Source organism: Peromyscus californicus, unplaced genomic scaffold (genome assembly GCF_007827085.1).
Source record: "Peromyscus californicus insignis strain IS unplaced genomic scaffold, ASM782708v3 Scaffold_22__1_contigs__length_63687245, whole genome shotgun sequence".
Lineage (NCBI taxonomy): Eukaryota > Metazoa > Chordata > Mammalia > Rodentia > Cricetidae > Peromyscus > Peromyscus californicus.
Genome location: NW_026294525.1, coordinates 27,941,376 through 27,962,628, shown reverse-complemented (window position 1 = coordinate 27,962,628; position 21,253 = coordinate 27,941,376). Strand labels below are relative to the sequence as shown.

The window sequence follows — 21,253 nt, the reverse complement described above, 5'->3', positions numbered from 1 at the left end:
AAAAGTCACATGTATTCTCATATTCTCAACTACTATTTCAGATCTTTTGCTCATAAAACCCCTCGTCACCTTCTGTACTAAACATCTTGAATTTAGAATATTGCTTTATACAAATACACTTTTCATTCCATTGTATGCTACTTTTGGAAAGAGAGACAAAACGCACAAAGTAAAATTCTAAGGCATCCATAGAATTTTCTCACTTGGTTTCAAAATACATTTTACTTAAAAACAATAAAAATAAAAAAGGGATGTGTTTGAAAACTGAGCAGGTAAGCCCTGGAGGTGTCATCTTTGGATATAAAGGGTGTGTAACAAATGGGAGATAAAAAGGGCTTTCATTCTACACTTGCTGGTAACGTTGGCAAGTTCTCCAGCTGGGCAAAGAAGGAACCATAGACGTTCTGGCTGAGCATCATGCTGGCTTTCTAGAGAACAGCATGTGTCCACTGGGAGCCATCAGGGACAATTAACTCAATTCCAGTGGGCTCAGCTGTAAAATGAGGGAACTCAAGGCGTATATGGCACACAGTGAGTGCTATATAAATTAGATCTCCCGTTCTTTTATTTTGTTTCACATCATTTTCTTCGGCAGCAACATGTACAGTCACCCCTGTCGCCAGGAAAGAGGAGTGTAGCACAGCTCGGTCATTTTTGGACCACTCAGGACCCTAGCTCCATCCATGGTCAGCGCACAGATGACCCTCCTCGATGACTTTCGCTGGGAATCCGACCTGAGGTGTGCGATGACATAGACAAAGGCAAAGCAGGACACGGAGAAGCTCTGTCAATGGTGACTCAGACAGGCGTGTGGGCACTGAATTTCAAATGTCACCGGCCGAGTTTCGGTCATCACTAATCGTGTTCACAGCAGTCCTGGGGAAAATGGTCTCTGACTGAGGACACCATTAACTTCCTCATAACTATCCACACACTTCAGCTAGTCATTGTGTGAAGGACCATGTGATATTGAGGGAGTCCTACATGTTTGTAAGGTCTCAGGTGGGTTCAATCAAACGTTCACTGAAAATATGTGGGGAAATGTCTATATTGAATATGCATAGAATTTTTTCCCCTGAATAGTTCAACATAACAACCATCTACATAGCATCATATTGTGTTGGATATCACAGTTACCTAGATATGGCTTTAAATATACAGAGAATGTGTATATGTTACATGAAATACCACACCATTACGTAAGAACGTGAACAACCTTTGGATTTGGGTACCTTTAAAAGGTTTTAGAACCAATTTCCAACAAATACCCAAGAACAAATATACTTGCTTAAAAGTAGTGCCATATTGATAAGATATCGAATGTTATGAAAATATAAATAGCAAACACAAACTCTGTCAGAGAAAAAATAATTGTAAAAATTTAGATCTACAAATAGTACAAAAGGTTTTTACTAATAGAGAAAAAAAGACAGACACACAGACACAGACACAGACACAGACACACACACACACACACACACACACACACACACACACGGAGTGGGGGCAGGTATGGGCTTTATAGGCTGGCAATACAAGCACTCAAAAGATGCAAGTGCGAGGATCGAAGAGTTCAAGGCCACCCCGAGATACACAGTGAGACCTTGTCCCCCAAACACAAACAAAAACCAGAAAGAAATCAGAAGGTATGCTTTTAGTATTCCACATGGCTAAGGTAGAAACAATACGCCATTCTAGCTGGGAGCAGCTGGGAAGTTTTGGGACTCTGTAAAGAGCAAAACCATCATGTCGGTGCATCCCGGAAGGGACTCTCTTACCTGTTCAGTGCAAACGCGTAATGAAACTTCACGTGGTGATGCGAGGCCAGATCGAAGGTGGGCAGTTTCTCTAGAGTCTCTACCAGCTTCACAATGGAATCGTAGTCCTTTCAACAAAAAGAACAGCACAGAATTATACCACTAGGAGAAACATCCAACAACCAAACAGCCAGGCACCTGAAGCTGAGAAAGGGATTAAACGCAAAGTTAGAATCTGTTGAGACCTTTGAAAACCCAAGAAGCAACTGCTGTGTCTCTCCTAAGAGGTTCCTGTTACACGGATGTAAGCACGACAGATCCAGGTCTGGTATTTGACAGAACCCAAAGAAACAGAACAAACCACAGGAACATGACTGGCTCTTTTCACACAGCCAGGCTCCTGGTGCACAGGGACAGGGAGCAACTGATTGGGCTTCTGTCGAAAGTAGAAAAATGATTTCATCTTATATGAGTGAGTTCCTCTAGCCATGGGCTCAGTTCTCCAAGTACTGAGCGTCTCTCCTGGGTGAAGTTTTACATGGGGCCAAATGTCTGGATACGGAGTTACCTGCATTTCATACTACAACCCTAAGACCACATCCTTCCCTGGGAGATATTCTTCTACTTTCCAGAACTTAAAAAAACCTAAGACATATCAGTAGAAATGATACAGTATGTCAGTGTGTCATGTGACAGGCTTTACTACTATTTTACAATGAATCAATTGCATATTTTTTTAAGATTTATGTATTTATTATGTACATAGAAGAGGGTGCCAGATCTCATTACAGATGGTTGTGAGCCACCATGTGGGTGCTGGGAATTGAACTCAGGACCTCTGGTAGAATAGTCGGTGCTCTTAACCTCTGAGCCATCTCTCTAGCCCAGTTGCATATTTCTTGCTCCTGGCATGATCGATGTCAGTAGCATAATTTCAGGAAGTAAAATATATATTCAGAAAGCACTAAGAATTTCTGCTGTTTGCCAAAACAAAGCTCTCATCGGCTGACTGACAGGTGTGCCCAAGTTTCACAGCAGAGAACTGGGCCTCCAAGAGCTGGGTATGTGAGCAATTTTGAGGAAGAGTAAATATGCGTATGTCATAATCCCTGATAGCTACCATGTGTGAGTCTCTTCCATTCATCATGAAATCACGGGGTGGAAGGTTATCAATCAGGTCCATGCAGCAACATGGATTACTTATTAGCTGCCTGAAACTCAACACCAGCATCCCTTCCTCCCCCAGTATGCTACCCGAGAGACACCTTGAGCGTCATTCTCACCTGGATGTCTCGGTAGGAAAGCAACAGGTTGATGACAATGTCTGCTGTCAAAACTTCAATATTGTCCACTCGCTGCCGAATCCTTGCCAATTCCGCTGCCAATTCTTTACCAGTAAATAGATTCCGAGCTTTCCTGATATCATTGAGTATAGATTCCCGGAAATACTGACTGGTGGAAAACCATACATTTCAAAGAGTTAACTCTAGAAAACAATTCAGTGAAAAACAGTAGTTTTATCAGGAAATATATGATATCTGTCCACGAGTAGTTTTTAGCTCATTAAGATGCACTGAAGGAACATCTCACATATTTGGCATTATTAAGAAATTTGGGAGGTGGGAGGCCATGTATTTCTTTCTGATTTCTGCCATATTTCAAAAACTGTCCAAACTCTATTTTTCATCTTGCTATTTTGCATGAAAATTATCTCAAATAAATTAGATATGCCTATGATCTGAATATAATACAACCTTAACTTTCTGGCTCAGTATCATTATCCACTAACAGAAACAACTAATTCTTCTTCCTTCTTCCTCCTCCCTCCTCCCTCCCTCCCTCCTCCCTCCTCCTCCTCCTCCTCCTCCTCCTCCTCCTCCTTCTCCTTCTCCTTTTAAATTTCCATTTACTAGGCATGGTGGCACATGAGTTTGAGACTACATACGAAGTTCCAGGCCAGAAAGAGCCATATTGTCTTGAGAAAATTATTTTACATATTGCATGTATGTGTGCTTCTGTGACTGCCATGTTACAAGTGTGGCAGACAGAGGACAACTTTATAAGGGTCCCTCTTTTCCTTCCAGCATGTGAGTTCCGGGGACTGAACTCAGGTTGTCAGGATTGGCAGCAAAGTAGTTGCCCAGCTACCTCACTGGCCCAAAGATTATTCTTAACTAAACTATGTTCTCAGCAAGTTTTGCAGAGTTCTGGCCCCTTTATACTGAAAGTCCCTGGACATTTATTCTGTTGTAGCAATAACAGACCTCTCTCTCTCTCTCTCTCTCTCTCTCTCTCTCTCTCTCTCTCTCTCTCTCTCTCTCTGTTATGAAATTTTATATATATATATACACACATACACACACACACTTTTGTCATTACTATGACACAATTAATAGATTGGGGGCCGAGTTGTTCATAAACCAAGTGAATGAGGTTGAACTTACGAACTAAAACCACACGTACTCTTTTTAATCCTCCACTCAGGGGACCCCAGACATTGTTTCCTGGCTCTTAACTAGGACCATGTGACAAGATTCACAATTAACAAAGCAGAAGAGCACCACACGGCCATCACCCGGTGTGGGTGCACGGTGTTACCTGGAGCTCGCTTGCGCCACCTTCAGAAGCTGAACGAAGCGGTCCACCAGGGGTAAGCAGATGGGCCCCAGCAACAGCTCAAAGTTGGGCTGCATGAGCTCCGTCAAGCCCTTCATGAAGCTGCTGTCACAGCAGTAGACCTTGTTATGTGGCGTCACCATGTAAGGGACGAAGGTGTAGTTCCCAGTGCACATCTGTGGAGACAGGGGGCACCGGGCAATGGGGAGCTTGTCTAGGGACACCACACTGACCCCCCAAAAAATAAAAATAAAAAAGGCCAGGGCCTACTGCAGTGACTAAAATTATTATTTTAAATAACAATTCTGAGAGACATGGGAAACAGAAAAGATTCATTTCTTATTTATGACCCATTAAAATAGAATTTTTCCAATTTCCTTAATTGCTCACTTCAGTATCATTAAGATTTACACATGATGAAGTATCTCTTAGCAGCCATTAAATATGTATGTACCGTCACACACAGCCACCAGGATACATGCTAAAACAAGAGTAACTTAAGCACAACTTCCATCCTTCAGGGAATCGGAAACTCAGTCAGACACAACACAAGGAGGGCAAAACACCGAGAGCCATGGTTAACAGGCTTCCCTGGGGAGGCAGAGCAGGGAGCAAGGCCAGCATACAGCGGCTTCCCTCCAGGTCCATACTGCCCTATCTCCCGCTCACCGAGACCCGAGACTGTCACAGCCCTAGCTAGTCCCCCTCTACAACGAATCTCGCATTTGCCTGTCCCCCTCTTCTCTGCTAATGCTGAGGTCCATGCCCCTTCCACCCGGCTGAGTCTCTGGAATTGCTTTTCACTGGCTTCCCTGGCCTGCTCTCACCTCCACACTGGCCAGCCGCCACCCTCTCTAACCAGCTCCCAGCCAGTCTTTAACTCCTACGCCCCGTGAGTTCCTACAGCTGCATGAAGCCCCCCCACCAGAGGGCCTGTGAGGAAGGTGAGGCCTTCACCACTGTCCACAGGAGCCTGACCCCTGCACATCCTGCCCTTTGCTAGCTTCGGCCTGTGCCTTCTTCCTTCAGCCACTGAGACCTGGGTTGACTGACCCAGCAGTTTCCAGATTATGCCAAGTGAGGGGATACTCGTGCCAACAAAAACACTGATGGGAAAATGATAAAGGGAACTGCACTGTACGATCCTTGGTAAGCAAATCTCACTGTGGTTTAGGGCCTAAGGAAGAAGGGACCAGGGGCAAGCTAAAGATTTTAAACTAGGATTCTGAGCAGCGGGAATCAACAGAGGATCCAGGGCAGGAAAGACAACACCAGTGGCTGTGCTGTGCACTCTGGCATTCTGGGTAGACAACAGGATGGATGGAAAAAGCAAGAGCCAAGATTTAAGGGAAGGAGGGAGAAAGCTGTGTGGCCAACCAGACCAGAGCAGCAGCATTGGAGAAATAGTAGTATGAGCTCAGCACCTAAAGGAAGGATCGGCTGGCTCAGGGAAGCAGTCCCATATACACAGGAAGGAGCAGAAGGAGCCAGAGGTGAATCCAATGGCGCTTCTTGCCAAGAATGGCTACTTCAATAGAAAGCAAGACTTCAGCCTGCAGGTCCAGACTCCCTGATGAGCAGGTCCAGACTCCCTGATGAGCACGCAGCTCTCTGAGGAACTTCGGGTAACAAACCCCACACAGAACCCAATCTCCAGCTCAACTATAGGAAGACACTCAAGAGATTGAAATTTTAGTGGGCTGGAATGGGATGCTCACTTTGAAAGAGTATGTATTTCCCAGATCGAGAGACTGGGAATGGAAGCAAAAAATTTCCACAAGGGAATTGGGGTGTGTGATGGGAATATAAACACAGACCATGTATCATTTGATATAGGTGGATGAAACGTCAGGTATCTCTAAGAGAAACCCCATAGAGAAAAGTGCACACAAAGGGTTGACCAGTAGGCTGGACATGAGACAGATGCCATTATCGCTCCTAGAGAGCACTGGGAATCCCAGCCTCAAGAGTACATGGAAAGTATGTGTTCCCTTACGTTCTGCCCTAATTGGCAAGAGCGGACATTAACTTAGTACTTGCATGGAATAGGGCAAGCATGGCCCCACTGTCACCACAACCTCAGTGCTTACATGACTGACACAAGAAGAGGCTACTGGCTCCATTTCCCAGGCATGGTGACACACAGCCTTAGATCCAGCTCCTGATGTTGGATGTCTAAGATTTTAGCCCAAACGCTTTCAATGCAGAGCATGTGGATGCTGCCAGGCTGAGTGGGGGGGGGGGGGGGGGAGGGATTAACCTTCTCACATGACCTTCACAGGGTGGTACACCTGCTCTCCACCCAATGTCACCTTCCCAGGAACCTGCACGAACTAAGCGACAGATCACTGCAAGCGTGAGACGTGACAAATGCTTCTATGGCCAGATTTAATGATTTGTGAAGCGTGCTATGCTTTGAAGCACCGGGACGTGAGCAGGGAGGCAGAAATGAGCCTGACTCTGTTAAGGTATGAGAAGGACTTCCAGAGGTGGAGGCTTGGGTTTTAAGTCAATTCAAGGTGTCCTTCACACAACGGTGGGGGTCCAACCAGAAAGACCGAAAAAGCAACTGTCTTCTAGGATGCTGCCAGGATCTCAGAGCACAAGCCACTCAACTTAATCCTTTGACTCAAGTCACTGCCAAAGCAGGAAAGAGAGACAAGGGTGTAACGTGATGCCTTTTTTTCCCCGTGTGTGTGTGTGTGTGTGTGTGTGTGTGTGTGTGTGTGTGTGTGAAATCTTGATGCTCAAAACCTAAAACCTATCCTTGATCTTATCCAAAGCATAGGAAAGCCACCAAAGCCTAGTCTTACTCTAATAAATTATATCTTTGTTGTTGTAAAAAATTAGTAGTGCTGATCTTGCTTTTCAATCTTTAAGAACCACATGAAGGGACATAAGTGTGTGTGTGTGGAAATGGAGTGAAACATCTGGAAGGAAACGGCCACAGCATTCAAACCTGCTGAACGAGGTGCGTACAAATCAGTCTTTCAAAGGACACCCGGTGCCCGGATCACAGCAGAACCTAAATCAATGGACAACTTGCTCACAAAGTATGCGGTCCTCTTATCCTTCCCACCCTTCAAGCTTAGGAAATGCTAACTCCTTTGGTGGACCTTGATATAATAATGGCCACCATCTCTGCAGCAGGGCATGTTGCCCTGATTTCCTAAAATGTATCTGTTTGAATGTTTGCTTACTTGTCTTCTTCCGCAGCTAAACTCTAGCATGCCCACTTTTTCATCTCATGCAACAGTTACTATAAATATGACTGTTTTCATCCTCTCTCTTTCCTTCCTTCCCCCTTCACCCCTCACTCCCTCTTCTCCCTCCCCCCCCCCTTTCGTCAGGGTTTCTCTGTGTAGCCCTGGATGTCCTGGAACTCACTCTGTAGACCAGCCTGGCTTCGAACACACAGAGATCCACCTGCCTCTGACTGTTTTCATTCTCACCCACTAGTGTGAGTCTCCTTGGTAGGCACCAAGCCCAGGGCCTGGCATACCGTTCACGTTCAATTAATACCTACTAAGTAAAATGTGTTACACTGCATTGAAGCATGGAGAGGTAAGTGCTCATTTCCTGTTGAGATGTGAATGATAGGAGTTTGTAGTGGCAACATTATCCACACTGCAATGAGTCTTCCTCAAGGTGAAATGCCAACCAGATGTTTTAAATTTTCTGATCCAAGGGGAAAACTATCAATTGCAATGATAATCTCATCATCTCATGGGAAATCACATGCGGTCTTAGGTCATATATTATTTTCACTTTAAATTGTAGATGCATATCTGTTTTAGGGTTCTTAAACACTGCCTACTTCCTAAGATAAAATGCTCAGCCACTGGCCCACAAGGCTGCTCTCATTTCTTCTGTAATAGTACATTTTTCATACAGTCTTTTTAAATTTAAAATTTTAAATGTTCCATCTCTTTTCATGTTCATTTAATTCTGTGTGAAGGGGTAGCATTCTGTAGTGTGATCTCAAAGAAGACTTCAGTGCTTAGGGACGGGGCAATATGTGTTATATATATTTATAGATTATGCCTATATGTATATATCCATATATATATAAATAATATATACACACATATATATTGCTTTGTTATATGCCTATTACTATCAACTGTAATCCCATAACATTGAATGTACTGTGAAAGTTTTTCCTAAAACATAATCATATACCCAAGAAGCAGGTATTAGTGTTATCTCCCATTGTTATAATACTCACTACGATGGACTAGAGAACATAATTGTGTTTATATCAATATATGAGAAGTTCTAAAAAGGACTAAAAGTAATCTGTGAAAATTTAAAAAAATAACAGATTAATTAATGGAAAAGAAAAGATTTACATTTACACATTTTTGGAAAGTTGAGCAAAATACTCACAGTATTCTTCTGGCAAATGATTTCCTGAAAAATAAGAGAAAAAAATACTTAGCAAATGTTATAATAAAAACCAGTGGTCCCCTTTCAAGTACTAACCAGGCCCAACTCTGCTTAGCTTTCAAGATTAGAGGAGATCGGGCACATTCAGGATGGTATAAAAAACAAAAACAAACAAACAAAAAAACCAGTGACCCTTACTGAACTATGGCGTGCAGGTAAATTTGTATTAACATGTGCATTAGCAATCAGAAATGTCAGAGAAACATTGGAAAAGCATTTAGTCAGAAATTATATATTTAGTCTTCTGCACCTGAGAAATTTACAATCTAAGGGAGATAAGACACACACAAGTGTTGTCCACAGTTTAGTAACAACAACACAAGCATGTACAAATCCCCTAACAGAATAACCCAAAACCTACTTCTGGAGAAAATATATGTAGTGAATTACCTGCCCCAGCATTAGCTCTTTGAGAAAAACATTAAAATGTTTGATTTCCCTAAGTATGGCTTCTCTCACAGCCTGGGGGAAAAGACAGACCATATCATGTCGGGCAGCTGGAAATAATAAAGGGCATTTTGGCTAATGGCAACCTCACACATAGATAATAAGGACAAGGACAAAAGTAAGTGTAATTTAGGTATTTTTCAATGGGACGTGTAATGGGATAACTACACCATGTGGACAATATCCCTTTCTTCTGGGTTGTAAGGAGTCAGCTCCTGAAAATAATTTAGATGTGCAGCTTTCCACACCAAGCTTTGACTAAAAGGTATCATCTCCCACTATCCCCATTATCCCTAGGCATCACAATAACTAGAGACACTGGGGAGAGACTCTGGGAAAGGCTGTGGTATTCTAGCTTCACTGGTAGCGAGGAAGTCATGATTTAGAAAATAGAAAATGGGACTGCATATTAGGAAAGACGGTATGTAGGTTGTCATGGAAACAGGAAATGTAAGGCATTTGTGGACTCTTTCTGGAGAGCCCATCTGGCTAAGGAGAGCAGCCAGATCCAGTAAGGTGAGAGCCAGAGACACAGAGCCTAGCAGAGTGGCCAGCATGGCCAAGGGTAGCCACAAAGAGCTTCAGCTTTGAGCAATATGTAAGGCTTTTTTTAAATATTTAGGAATAGCAGATGAGAAAAAAAATGATAGAAGAGGAAACTGTACTGGGCAGTGCTGAGCGGTGTGAGTGTGTGTGTGCGCGCGCACGCGTGTGTGTGTGTGTGTGTGTGTGTGTGTGTGTGTGTGTGTGTGTGTGTGTGTGTGAGCGTGATCTTCAGTACCTCACCATCTTGTTAATACAAAGCCCATGTAAGCCAGACTCAGACTCAGAGTTCTAATCCTAGCACTGAGGAGGCTGCTTCAGAAGGTTTGCTGCATATTTTAGGCCAGTCTGGGGTACAAAGCAAATTCCCAGGCATCCTGGGCTATCGAGTTAAGACCTCAAACAGACTTGCTTACATTTTAAAAGAATGTAAGAGCCGGGGGTGGTGGTAGCACACACACACTTTTAATCCCAGCACTTGGGAGGCAGAGTCAGGTGGAACTCTGTGAGTTTGAGGCCAGCCTGGTCTACAGAGTGAGAATAGGCACCAAAACTACACAGAGAAACCCTGTCTCCAAAAAAAAAAAGGAATGTAAGTCTGGGTGAATTAACATGCACACACATACTCTGTTATGGTTTGAATGTGAAATGCCCCTGACCAGCTCGTGTGTTAAAACACTTGGTCCTTGGGGGTGGTACTGTTTCAGGAGGCTGTGGAACCCGTAAGACAATGGTTCTCAACCTTCCTAATGCTGTGACCCTTTAATACAGTTCCTCATGTTGCGGCCACTCCCCAACCATAAAATTATTCTTGTTGCTACTTCGTAATTGTAATTCTGCTGCTGTTCTGAATTGTAATGTAAATGTCTGATATGCAGGTTATCTGATATGAGACCCCTGTGAAAGGGTCGTTTGACACCCCATAACCCCAAAGGGGTCACAACCCATTGGCTGAGAACTTATGCTTTAGGAGGTAGGGACTAGATGGAAGAAGTCAGTCACTGAAGGTGAGTCTCGGGAGTTATATTCCACTCTGTCTCTGTCAGCTATCTATCAATCAATCAATCTATCTATCTATCTATCTATCTATCTATCTATCTATCTATCATCTATATCTATCTATCATCTATATCTATTATCTATCATCTATCTCTCTATTACCTATCTATCCTCTATCTATTTTCTATCATATCTCTATCATATCTCTATCTCTATCTATCTATCTATCTATCTATCTATCTATCTATCTATCTATCATCTATCATATCTCTATCATCTATCTATCTATCTATCTATCTATCTATCTATCTATCTATCTATCTATCTATCTATCATATCTCTATCTATCTATCCACTTTTTTTTTTATCCACCTCTGCACTTGCTGTTGTGAGGAGTCTCAGCCTCACACTCCTACTGCCATGAACTTCGGCAATGACGGACTGTCCCTCAAATCACAAACTAAAATAAATCCTTTTCCCGGCAATTTGTTTCTTCTTAACTATTTTATCCCAGCAATAAAAGAGGGAACAACCACAAGGGACTCACACGTGTTAAAAGGCAGAAGAAAGATACAAATGGCATAGGGTTTGGTTTCTCAGAGAAGATAGTCTTTTTAAAAATGATTTATTTATCCTTATTTTTATGTGCATTGGTGTTTTGCCTGCATGGATGTCTGTGTACCGGGTGTCAGATCCCCTGGAACTGGAGTTACAGACAGCTGTGAGCTGCCACATAGGAATTGAACCCAGGTCCTGTGGAAGAGCAGTCAGTGCTCTTACTTAACTGCTGAGCCATCTCTCCAGCCCTGAGAAGATACTTTTATAGAACTGGAGGTCAGCGAAGAAGATGGAACAGAAGCTGAACTGTGGAGAACAGAGCAAACCACAAAGGCAATATGGGAGTGGGTGGGTATCCTGGCTGGAGACAGATGGAACTTAGGGGCTCATATAAAAATCAATAAATGCTACCATTGGGAGGAAGACAGTTCCTTCGGAGCCATATATAGAAGAGAGAATTAAAGAGGCATTTGAGAAAGACCTTTAATATAATTGAACTAAAGAAGAAAGTTCACTGTGACCCAGAAATAAGAAGAGAGTGTTATCTGAGATAAAAGTGCTATCTTAGTAAAAAGGACTTTCAGCAGTAAAACAAAGAAGTGCGTTCTGTAACCACTTCGTGATCAAATGTAGTTTGTTTCTTTCTTTTTTTTTTCTTTTTCTTTTTTAGACAAAATATCAATGTAACCGAGACTAGTCTCAAATTCACTATGTAGCCAAGGATGGCCTTGAACTCCCGATCTTCCTGCCTCTACTTCTGGAGTGTGCCACCACACCCAGTTGTGTGTGCTAGGGTTTCTTGCACACTAGGCAATCACTCTACCAACTGAGCTGTACCCCGAGTCCCCCCCCCACCCCCACCCCAAGAGTCTTTATGCTGAGGGATTTTGGAAGAGTGTACATTGTAACTCCAGAGACAGCGAACACCGTAAATGTCCATCAGTTAGAAACCTGTTGAATACACTACAGTACATTCTCCTGTCCCTAAAACAGGAGCTACTTTTCCGCGGTCCCTGCTTTGCTCCACCAGACACAGAACTGGAAAGGGCAGGGACGGAAGTGACAGTGAGGCCCGAGGAGCCACAGTCTCTGGAACATTACCACAGCCTCCACTGGCCGGAGCCAACGTGCCCTTCTCCCACAGAGCTGCTCTTCCGTGCCCTCTGCCGTCATTTCGCATCATGCAAGCGCGGTAATAAATTTGGAACTCCGTGATGAGTCAAAGGAGGTAGGACTCATCGCCCTGATACTCACCAGCTGCGTGTGCCCGAAATTTTATACCTTGGGGCTCATTTCTTAGCCGTAAGAACATCTTTTCTGTCTAATCCAGAAAGCGAGTACTTAACGTGCCTGTCTCGCTGGATCATAGGTTAAAACTAAAGGACGTAAACTTGTGAAGCCATCCGAAGTCCCTAAAAGCCATATGCAATAGGAGCTATTAATCATATCAAACAACCTAACTCCTACCTGTCGGATACAGGGATGCTGTGCACCCGTGTTGTTCATGATTATGGATAAAACAACTTGAGGATTCTTTACCTTTCACTTCTAACAATCTGTGTCAAAAATCAGGATCCAGTATAGCAAAACCAGAAAGCAATCACAAGGGACATTCTGTGTTGCCTCCTCCTCCTCCTCCTCCTTCTCCTCCTCCTCCTCCTCCTCCTCCTCTTCCCTATCATCTTTTTCATGTTCAAAAAGTATCTCTTGATGAGATAACTCTGCTGTAGGTACGCACATTCTTCCAGATGGGTTCTGAGTGAGGTTTTACCCACACATCATTGACAACTTCTTAACACAAACTTCACTTTGCACGGTGCTGCTATTGCTATCATTAACTTTTCCTTTGGCCACCAGCTACCTCCTTCAGTAACCCCTCATGGAACCAAATTATTTTAGTGCACACTGATATCTCTTTTACAACTATATTGCTAAAAAGTTATAGGTGTAATAATTTTCTGTACGGACAGTCACACTTGACATAGGAAAACAAGGGTGATTTGAAAGATGAAGGACCCAAGGAGGTTGATGGGTTGAACTGCCATAACGATCAGATTCTACAGAAAGGACCATTGTAGAACAAACGAGATGGTTTGCTCTCTTCCTCTTCTGCTCTTTAAGATGGTCAAACTCACATCCTCTAGAAGGAATCTCTCCAAATGATGACAGTGGCTGGTGTCAATCCAGGGATACAATGGCACCTTCCAGCCCAGCTTTTCTTTTCCCTTTGACAGAGGCAATGGGAGGCGAGATGGGGTGGGCGGAAGGTGGGGTGGGAGTGGATGTTACAAAGGAAACGGGGAGTGCTGTTTGAGTCAGTCTGCAGATAACGCCTTAGATGATGCGCCACTGATGAGTTCCTATCGATTTACGATGCTCAGAAAATCTCCACAAAGCCCCGGTGTACCTGCCTCTCTGTGCTCTTCCCCCAAACCGCCTCTTTCCACAGTTGGATAAGGAATAATTACAGCTCATATGAAAGTAATTCTGAAATAAGTAAAATGAGGAAAACAAGAGTTTTCTCTTTCAACATCAACAAAAGGACTTGCTGTGACATTCTTTTTAAGTGTATGGGAGGAAGGGTTTCCTGTGACATAGAAAGTGTATGGGATGAAAGGCTTCCTGTGATACACTAAGTATATAGGACATAGGGCTTCCTGTGATACAGAGAGTGTATGGGATGAAGGAGTTCCTGTGATATAGAAAGTATATGGGACATAGGGCTTCCTGTGATGTAGTAAGTGTATGGGATGTAGAGTTGGACCTGGATGAGGTCACAATGCCAATTTTAAAACAGCTGATGGTCCATGCAAGCGTTTGTCAGAAGGGTCCATGGGCGGTGCTGTGGACTGCTTCCACTTCACTAATTGCAGGACGATTTCATAGGATTACACTGTTAAGTGACTTAAAGAAGCTTTAATGAGTGAGTACTTTGTACCACCAACTACGTCGGTACATTGTAAGTGCTGGGGAAAATCCATTAGTAAGCTAAGTGTTATATGCCTTTGGAAAAATCAAAGTTTAGTTTCAAATATATTAATTTTTAATTAAATTCCAGAAAGACAAAACTTTAAGACAAGGAAGCAGTACTGTAAACTGAAAGAAGCGCATTTTTACAAGTTTCAAAGCATTTTGGAATCCGAGCAGCTTTGCACAGTACAGATAAGAATTTAGTTTAAACTTAAAAGTATTTACAATAAAAATTATGCTGATGTCCTAATTAACTACAAACTAGCATAAATATCAAAATGTATAATATGGATATCATAACTCTTTCAAAACATCTATTTACTTCAGTTACATGTAAGCGTGTTATCAGAAAACCGGATTTGACGTCCAACTTCATATACAAGTTTTAAAGGAAATTGGCTCTATCTGTACCTGCAGAAAAAAGGTCACAGGTCAAGTTGGCATAGAACTGCTTGAAGGAGCAATCATGGTAGTCTGTGGGTCGTTTGCCCACCAACCCCACGGTTCCCCAGAGTTTTCTTGAGTGTGAGCAGCAGGAAATATTAGATAGAAGGATTTATTGCGGAGAATCTTGTGGAGATAAACAGATAGAAAATAAAGGATAGCCTCAAGAGGGCCTGGAACCTATTCCAACGGGCCCAACTGTCTCTGCCCCAGGGTTTTTATAGAGACGCCAAGGGGTGGAGCAAAAGACCTCTTCCCCCAGCACAGCCAAGTGCAGACCATCTCAGACACCTGCACTCAGGCCCGTGGTCCTTCCTAATCATCCTCTATGCGGACCTGCTGGGTAAAGCCACGAGGAACCCGAGAACGGGCTCCCACAGTAGTCACAGGTCATCCACACTGCATGCAGCAGGATCTCCTTGATTACTAATATTCCAACACTGATATCTATATTTTGTTCATCCACTCCTCCATCAACATCAAAACTGTCACTCCCACTTTCCTGCTATCATGAACAAGGTTGGCTAGAATCATGGGCACACCGACACTTCTTTCATGTCTTGCTTTTAGTGCTTTTGTGTACATATCCAGAAGTAGGATTGCTGGACCACACTGCCGATCTACTTTTCAGTGTTTTAAGGAATGGCTCTGCTGTGTAAAAGCAGCTGGTTTTTAAGAGAGGACTTAATGACGTTGCTACAAATTGGAGTTTGTGCACGTGCGATTTCTAGTGTCGCTTCCTAGAGAGACGCTGATCAGATGCCAACTAGGAAATACTAAATGCACCAGGGCAAGGAGAGGGTGTGTGGCACCAATGCGCATGCACCACAGCCAGCAAAAACAGTGTGGGGGGGTAAGCACACAGACAGGCTCCATAGACAATGGGCTGTTAAGGAAATCCCCATCTCTAAAGCGCTTTCCAGGCAATGGCTTCAGAGAAAAATACAACCGAATTTCTTGACTAAGGGATAATCAGCATAACCATCACATTTGGCACAAGATGCACTGCCATCGGCCACGCGCACACCCCAGTCTGGAAAAGCACTTCCTCTCCAGTGGAGCAAATGGGAGATGAGCAGATGCTCGATTCAGAGAGAGAAAAAGATGCATCTGAGACTTCCAGTCACAGCCAGAACGCGAGGGGAAAGAAACTAAAAATATTTGGGAGTTCAAATGCCCAAAATGGATGCAAATGGATGCACTTATCATGGCGTCCATAGAAAGCAACAAGACATATAAGAGCATTTCCTTCAGAACAGTTCATTATCAAGTGTTTCAAGTATATAAAAAGTCTCCCTCACATGCCTACCACCTAAACTTATGTTACATTAGAGATGTAGTTGATGGCTTCTCACTCCTCAGTTTAATTCCTCTCCTCTTCCCCAAAGAGGTAATTATTCTGAATGTTGTTTGTTATTCTAAGTACGCTTCTATCCATTCATAATGTAAATGTGTGTTACTGCATTGTCATGCACATCATTACATTCTGTATAGCTGGTATGATGCCATAAACATTTAATATGATTTCCCATATGACTATGGAGTATATTATGTAAATGTGTAACACTCTAGTTGATCCACCTTAAGTGCTCTAGAATATTCCATTAAATGACTACCAAAAGGTATTTAGTCATTCTCCTACCAGATATTTACTATTTCTTCCGAGGAGAAGGGAAATTACCTACCATGTTACATAAACTTTCTTGATGGTATTTCCTTACCCATGGGAGCCAGGTTTTCTACAATATTATCCCGGGTCAAAACTGTCCCATGTCAGCATGTTTAACATTATTAGACATTGCCAAGTTGCTCTTTTAAAAGTTGTGCCAATATACCTTGCTGCTAGGTGTATGTTCATGTCCTACTTATCACAGCCCTGCCATCTGGATTACAAGTGGTTTTGTTTGTTTGTTTTTTTGTGTTTTTTTTTTTTAATTTCAGTTTTGCTTTTGGTTCAGGGCTGCAGAGGCAAGCCCTCTGCCACTGCTCCAGGCCCCAGGAATCTATCAGAGCTTTTTTAACTTCCAACCATCTGGGGCTACACAGCAGTATTTTTTTTTTTTCCGTTAGATCACATGTGGTGGGGCATGTCCCCGGATGAAGGGAAGGAGAAGAAAGACACTGAGCACAGGAGTTTTGTCTTAAAAGAATTTCTAGTGATGAAAGATATGGTTGTTGGGACTCAGAGAAACAATATCCCAGAGTGGTACTGCCATGCTGAACAGTCTAAAGTAAAAGGCATCTCAGAAGCTCTTTCTGACCTCCTCCTGTCCATGGTCTGTCTGTGTCTGTGTGTGTCTGTCTGTCTGTCTGTGTGTCTCTGTCTCTTTCTTTCTTTCTTTCTTTCTTTCTTTCTTTCTTTCTTTCTTTCTTTCTTTCTTTCTTTCTTTCTTTCTTTCTTTCTTTCTTTCTTTCTTTCTTTCTTTCTTTTTCTTTCTTTCTTTCTTTCTCTGTCTCATATCCTTATGTATTTAAAGGCCAGATCCTCTAGCAGATTAATGAGCAGGCAGAAAGACTACAACTGGCACCACATGCCACATTCAGAGCCCAGGTGAACTATGAGCCAGGTTAGTGTCTGTTCTTGGGCCTATTTATCTCGCCTTAAAATCGGTTTTATTCATGCCCTGGGATGTAGCTCAGTGGTAGTCACTGATGTCATGACTTGAAGTCATTGGACTGACACCTGACTCAGGGCTGGGGAAGTGCCTTGGAGGTTAAAGGGCTCACCTTGCAAGTGTGAGGACCTATGGTCAGGTCCCCACAAACCTACATAAATGCCAGGTGGGCACAGCAGCCCACCTGTAATTTCTGTCTCTAACTAGCAAGGCCAATGATACTAGTCAACACTGGGTTTCACTGAGACACCCTACCTCAGTGAACAAGGTATCCCTCCACCTTGGACTTTCATATGCACGCTGCACCTATGTGCAAGCACTTACACACATGTGCACAATGCAAAGACATGCATACACTCAAGCATCTCTCTCTCTCTCTCTCTCTCTCTCTCTCTCTCTCTCTCTCTCTCTCTCTCTCTCTCTCAGAGGAAAAAAAATACATTTGCTCCTCCTCTAAAACTGGACATATCTCCTTCCCTCTCTCCCAGGAAGAAAGCACTTAGCTTCAACTCTTGCCCCTCTTTGACTTTACACTCGGTGATCCTGAGTGCTTTGCACGTCAGCAGATGAGTGTGCCCCTCCTTGTAATCTGTTGTCTGTTTCTTTTGGAAGTCTCAGTTATCCAACTGTGGGAAGATGGGGAGGAACTTCTTTTTGAGAGCATGCATCGGCACCACAGCCAGTTAGTTAGTGGAGTCCAGACATCTGCTGCCACTCACCACATTATCCCTGATCATTTTATTTTTTTATTAATTAATTTATTTTTCTAATATCAGCTTGATACCGTACAAATTCTTATACTAATAGAGAAATGTTTCACTGAGGCTTGCCCAGTGATTGAGTAAAACCAAAACTTATTATAAGCCACAGTCATCCTAGGTCCCCCCTCCTATGTAGCCTCCCTGGTTCCCTGGATTGCAGTCTGATTGTCCTTTGCTTTATATCGAGAATCCACTTATGAGTGAGTACATACCATGTTTGTCCTCTGGGTTTGGGTTACCTCACTCAGGAAGATATTTTAAAGGCACGAAATAAATCAGAAGGTAATAGTTATTAGCATCCCATGTTTTCACGGAAACATAAACTTCAGTAGAGAATCTTGTCCCTAAGTACTAGTAGGTACTTGAAGTTCTCATGAGATTTAAAGAAAATTGTGAAAATGTTACAATCCCAAAGAAAGAGTCAACTTCCCTTTCTTAAAGTGAAAAGATGTTTTAAAACTAGTTTATTTCTCATGGGTATATTAACCACAGTTAAGGATAGGCCCCATGCCTATCACTAGAGAGCACAAAATGAACTCAATGGTATTTTTTATAGCCTTTCTGCCTCATATGGCTTCTTTTAGGCTCACTGGACTTTTTCTTGTACATTATGGTTTCTGATTTTGTGCTTTTATGGGGTTTTTTTGTGTGTGCTTATTCTATGTGTGTGTGTGTGTCTGTGTGTGTTTCTAGTTTGTTTATTTTGTTTGTCTGTTTTCTAAAGGAAGAGAGAAAGAAAAGGCATGGAGTTGTGTGGGTGGGGAGGAGCTATAATAAGTTAGGGAAGGGGAAACTGATCAGGATATACTTTATGAAAAATTATTTTCAATAAAAATATAATAAACAACTATACATGTTACCACAAATACATGACATGATGTGATTCTAAATATTCCTTCAAGCCATTCAGCCATAGATTTTAAAGAATTTTTAGTTTCTTTTCATTAGTTTTTCAAGGAGCCTACATTTTTAAGTTTTTCTTTTCTATGACTTCTTTTTGAGAATTCACTGGCAAGTAGAAATTGCTGCCTCACATAGTAGAGCTGACCTTATTGGCAGAGGAGTGGGTGAGCCGGCCCTGAGGGTGTGAGAGCAGAACAGCTGGCCGCACCCCCCTTGCCTGCCATGTGGTGGTGAGGGCGAGGGAAAGATGCCCTCCCCTTCTTGCCCCTGCCACCCGCGCGGCAGGCAGGTGAGGGAGCCGACCCTCCCCCTTACCAGCTGCAGCACTCAGGAAAGTGAGCCCTGTACCTCGCCTGAGAAGCACCGTGGTGCTGACCCTGTTGACAGGGTGCGGGTGAACCAGCCCTGAGAACATGAGCTTGGAAGAGCTGGCTCTGCCCCTCAGCTGCCATATGATAGTGTGGTTGGGACACACACACACACACACACACACACACACACACACACACACACAGCTCCTCACCTCCTGAGCTAGCCCTGAGTTCTTAAGAATAAGAGAGCTGAGCAAGGCATCCCACCATAGGGAACTGTGGTTGGTATGTAAAATTTAAAAAAAAATTTTTTTTAAATAAAATACATTTTTTAAAAAAAAAGAAAGAAAGAAAGAATGAGAGAGCTGTCCCTGCCCCCTCGCCAGCAGCAAGCAGCACTTGGGCGAGGGGTCCCTGCATCTCACTTGGGCAGCACAGTAGAGCTGGCCCTGATGGTGTGGGTGAGCCAACCCTGAGGCCAGGAAAGCAGGAGAACTGTCCCCACCCCTTGCTCATCTCTGCAGAGGTTGAACTAGCCGGGGCAATGCCGGGGAGCTCACCCTGGTGTTGGGGATGGGGGCCAGCTGGCAGGCTGACCAACCCTGCAACTACCCAGGCCCAGAACCAGGGCTACGAGTTGGCCCACCCCAACACGGATCTGCTCCAGCACATGTAGGGGTCCTGCAGATCCAAAGCTGCAGGGCAAAGATACAGGACAACAACAACAGAATGTCCAAGAGGAGGCCCGGTGAGGGCCCAGCATCAATCGTGAAGCAGAAACCAGAGGCCTCACCCCAGACCAATGACTCTTTGCAATGAACACCTGCAAGTAAAGATATATAGACAAAAGAGTTTACTGTGTGACTCACTGTGTCACACTACAGCTTCCATGACGAGATTTTTCTTTCTTTTTTTTTTTTCTTCTCTTAAATATTATTTCATTTTATTTGGGGGTGGTTTGCAAGGGGAGAGGATGGATACGAATGGATGGGATGTAGCAGAAATCTTAGATGGTCTTATTAATAAAATCAAACCTGAGGCCAGTTATTGGGGTGAATACTGGAAGATCAAAGAGATAGAACAAGCCACAGCTAACCTCACCTGGCCAACTTCTCAGCTGATCTTGTTTCCTCAGACTGGAGGCCTCTGAGTCCTCATCCAGAATGGGTCTCAGCTGAACTGCTGCTCAAAAGCCTGAATGCTTAACCAGGCCAAATGCTTAACCAGACCAAATGCTTCTTGTTCCTGGTCCTCACGCCTTGTATATCTTTCTGCCTTCTACCATCACTCCCTGGGATTAAAGGCTCGCTTTCTGGGATTAAAGGCGTGAGTCACCATGCTTGGCTGTATCCTTGAACACATGGATTTCTGCCTAGCTCTGCCTCCCAAGTGCTGGGATTAAAGGCGTGTGCTACCACTGCCTATCCTCTATGTTTAATATTGTGACTGTTTTGTCTCTGAACCCAGATAAGTTTATTAGGGTGCACAATATTGTGGGGAACACAATACCACCACAATGGGAGGATGAATGGGATCGAGATGTATGATGCAAAAGACACAGAGAATAAATAAAAAGAAAGTTTAAAAGGAAACAAAGGAAGTAAAAAAATTGCTGCCCCAACACAGAGAAGCAAATGAAAATGAAGCAGGTTCAGCTGCATTTTCCTTGGTGTCTAAGGCACATATGTCAGGGAGGCTGGAGAGAGCAGGAACCACTTTCTCATTCCATCTACCCCATGAAGAGAGGGACAGGCTTCCTTGTTTTATTCGCTTCTTCCATGATAACCTAATTTTAAATTGTTTGTTTGTTTGGTTGGTTTTTTGAGGTAGGGTTTCTCTGTGTAGCCCTGGGTATCCTGGATCTCGCTCTACTGTAGACC

At 43.3% G+C, this 21,253-nt stretch overlaps 1 protein-coding gene across 1 annotated transcript in view; it reads right to left on the bottom strand.

The window, feature by feature from the left end:
- Positions 1 to 21,253, bottom strand: part of Map3k5 (mitogen-activated protein kinase kinase kinase 5) — a 217,786-nt gene that overhangs the window by 123,965 nt on the left and 72,568 nt on the right. Inside the window, exons 3-6 of the mRNA XM_052751136.1 lie at positions 8,763 to 8,786; positions 4,356 to 4,549; positions 3,041 to 3,209; positions 1,779 to 1,885 (exon numbers count right to left, since the gene is read on the bottom strand). Coding sequence (XP_052607096.1) covers positions 1,779 to 1,885; positions 3,041 to 3,209; positions 4,356 to 4,549; positions 8,763 to 8,786 — 494 coding nt within the window. The remainder of the gene's footprint in view (positions 1 to 1,778; positions 1,886 to 3,040; positions 3,210 to 4,355; positions 4,550 to 8,762; positions 8,787 to 21,253) is intronic.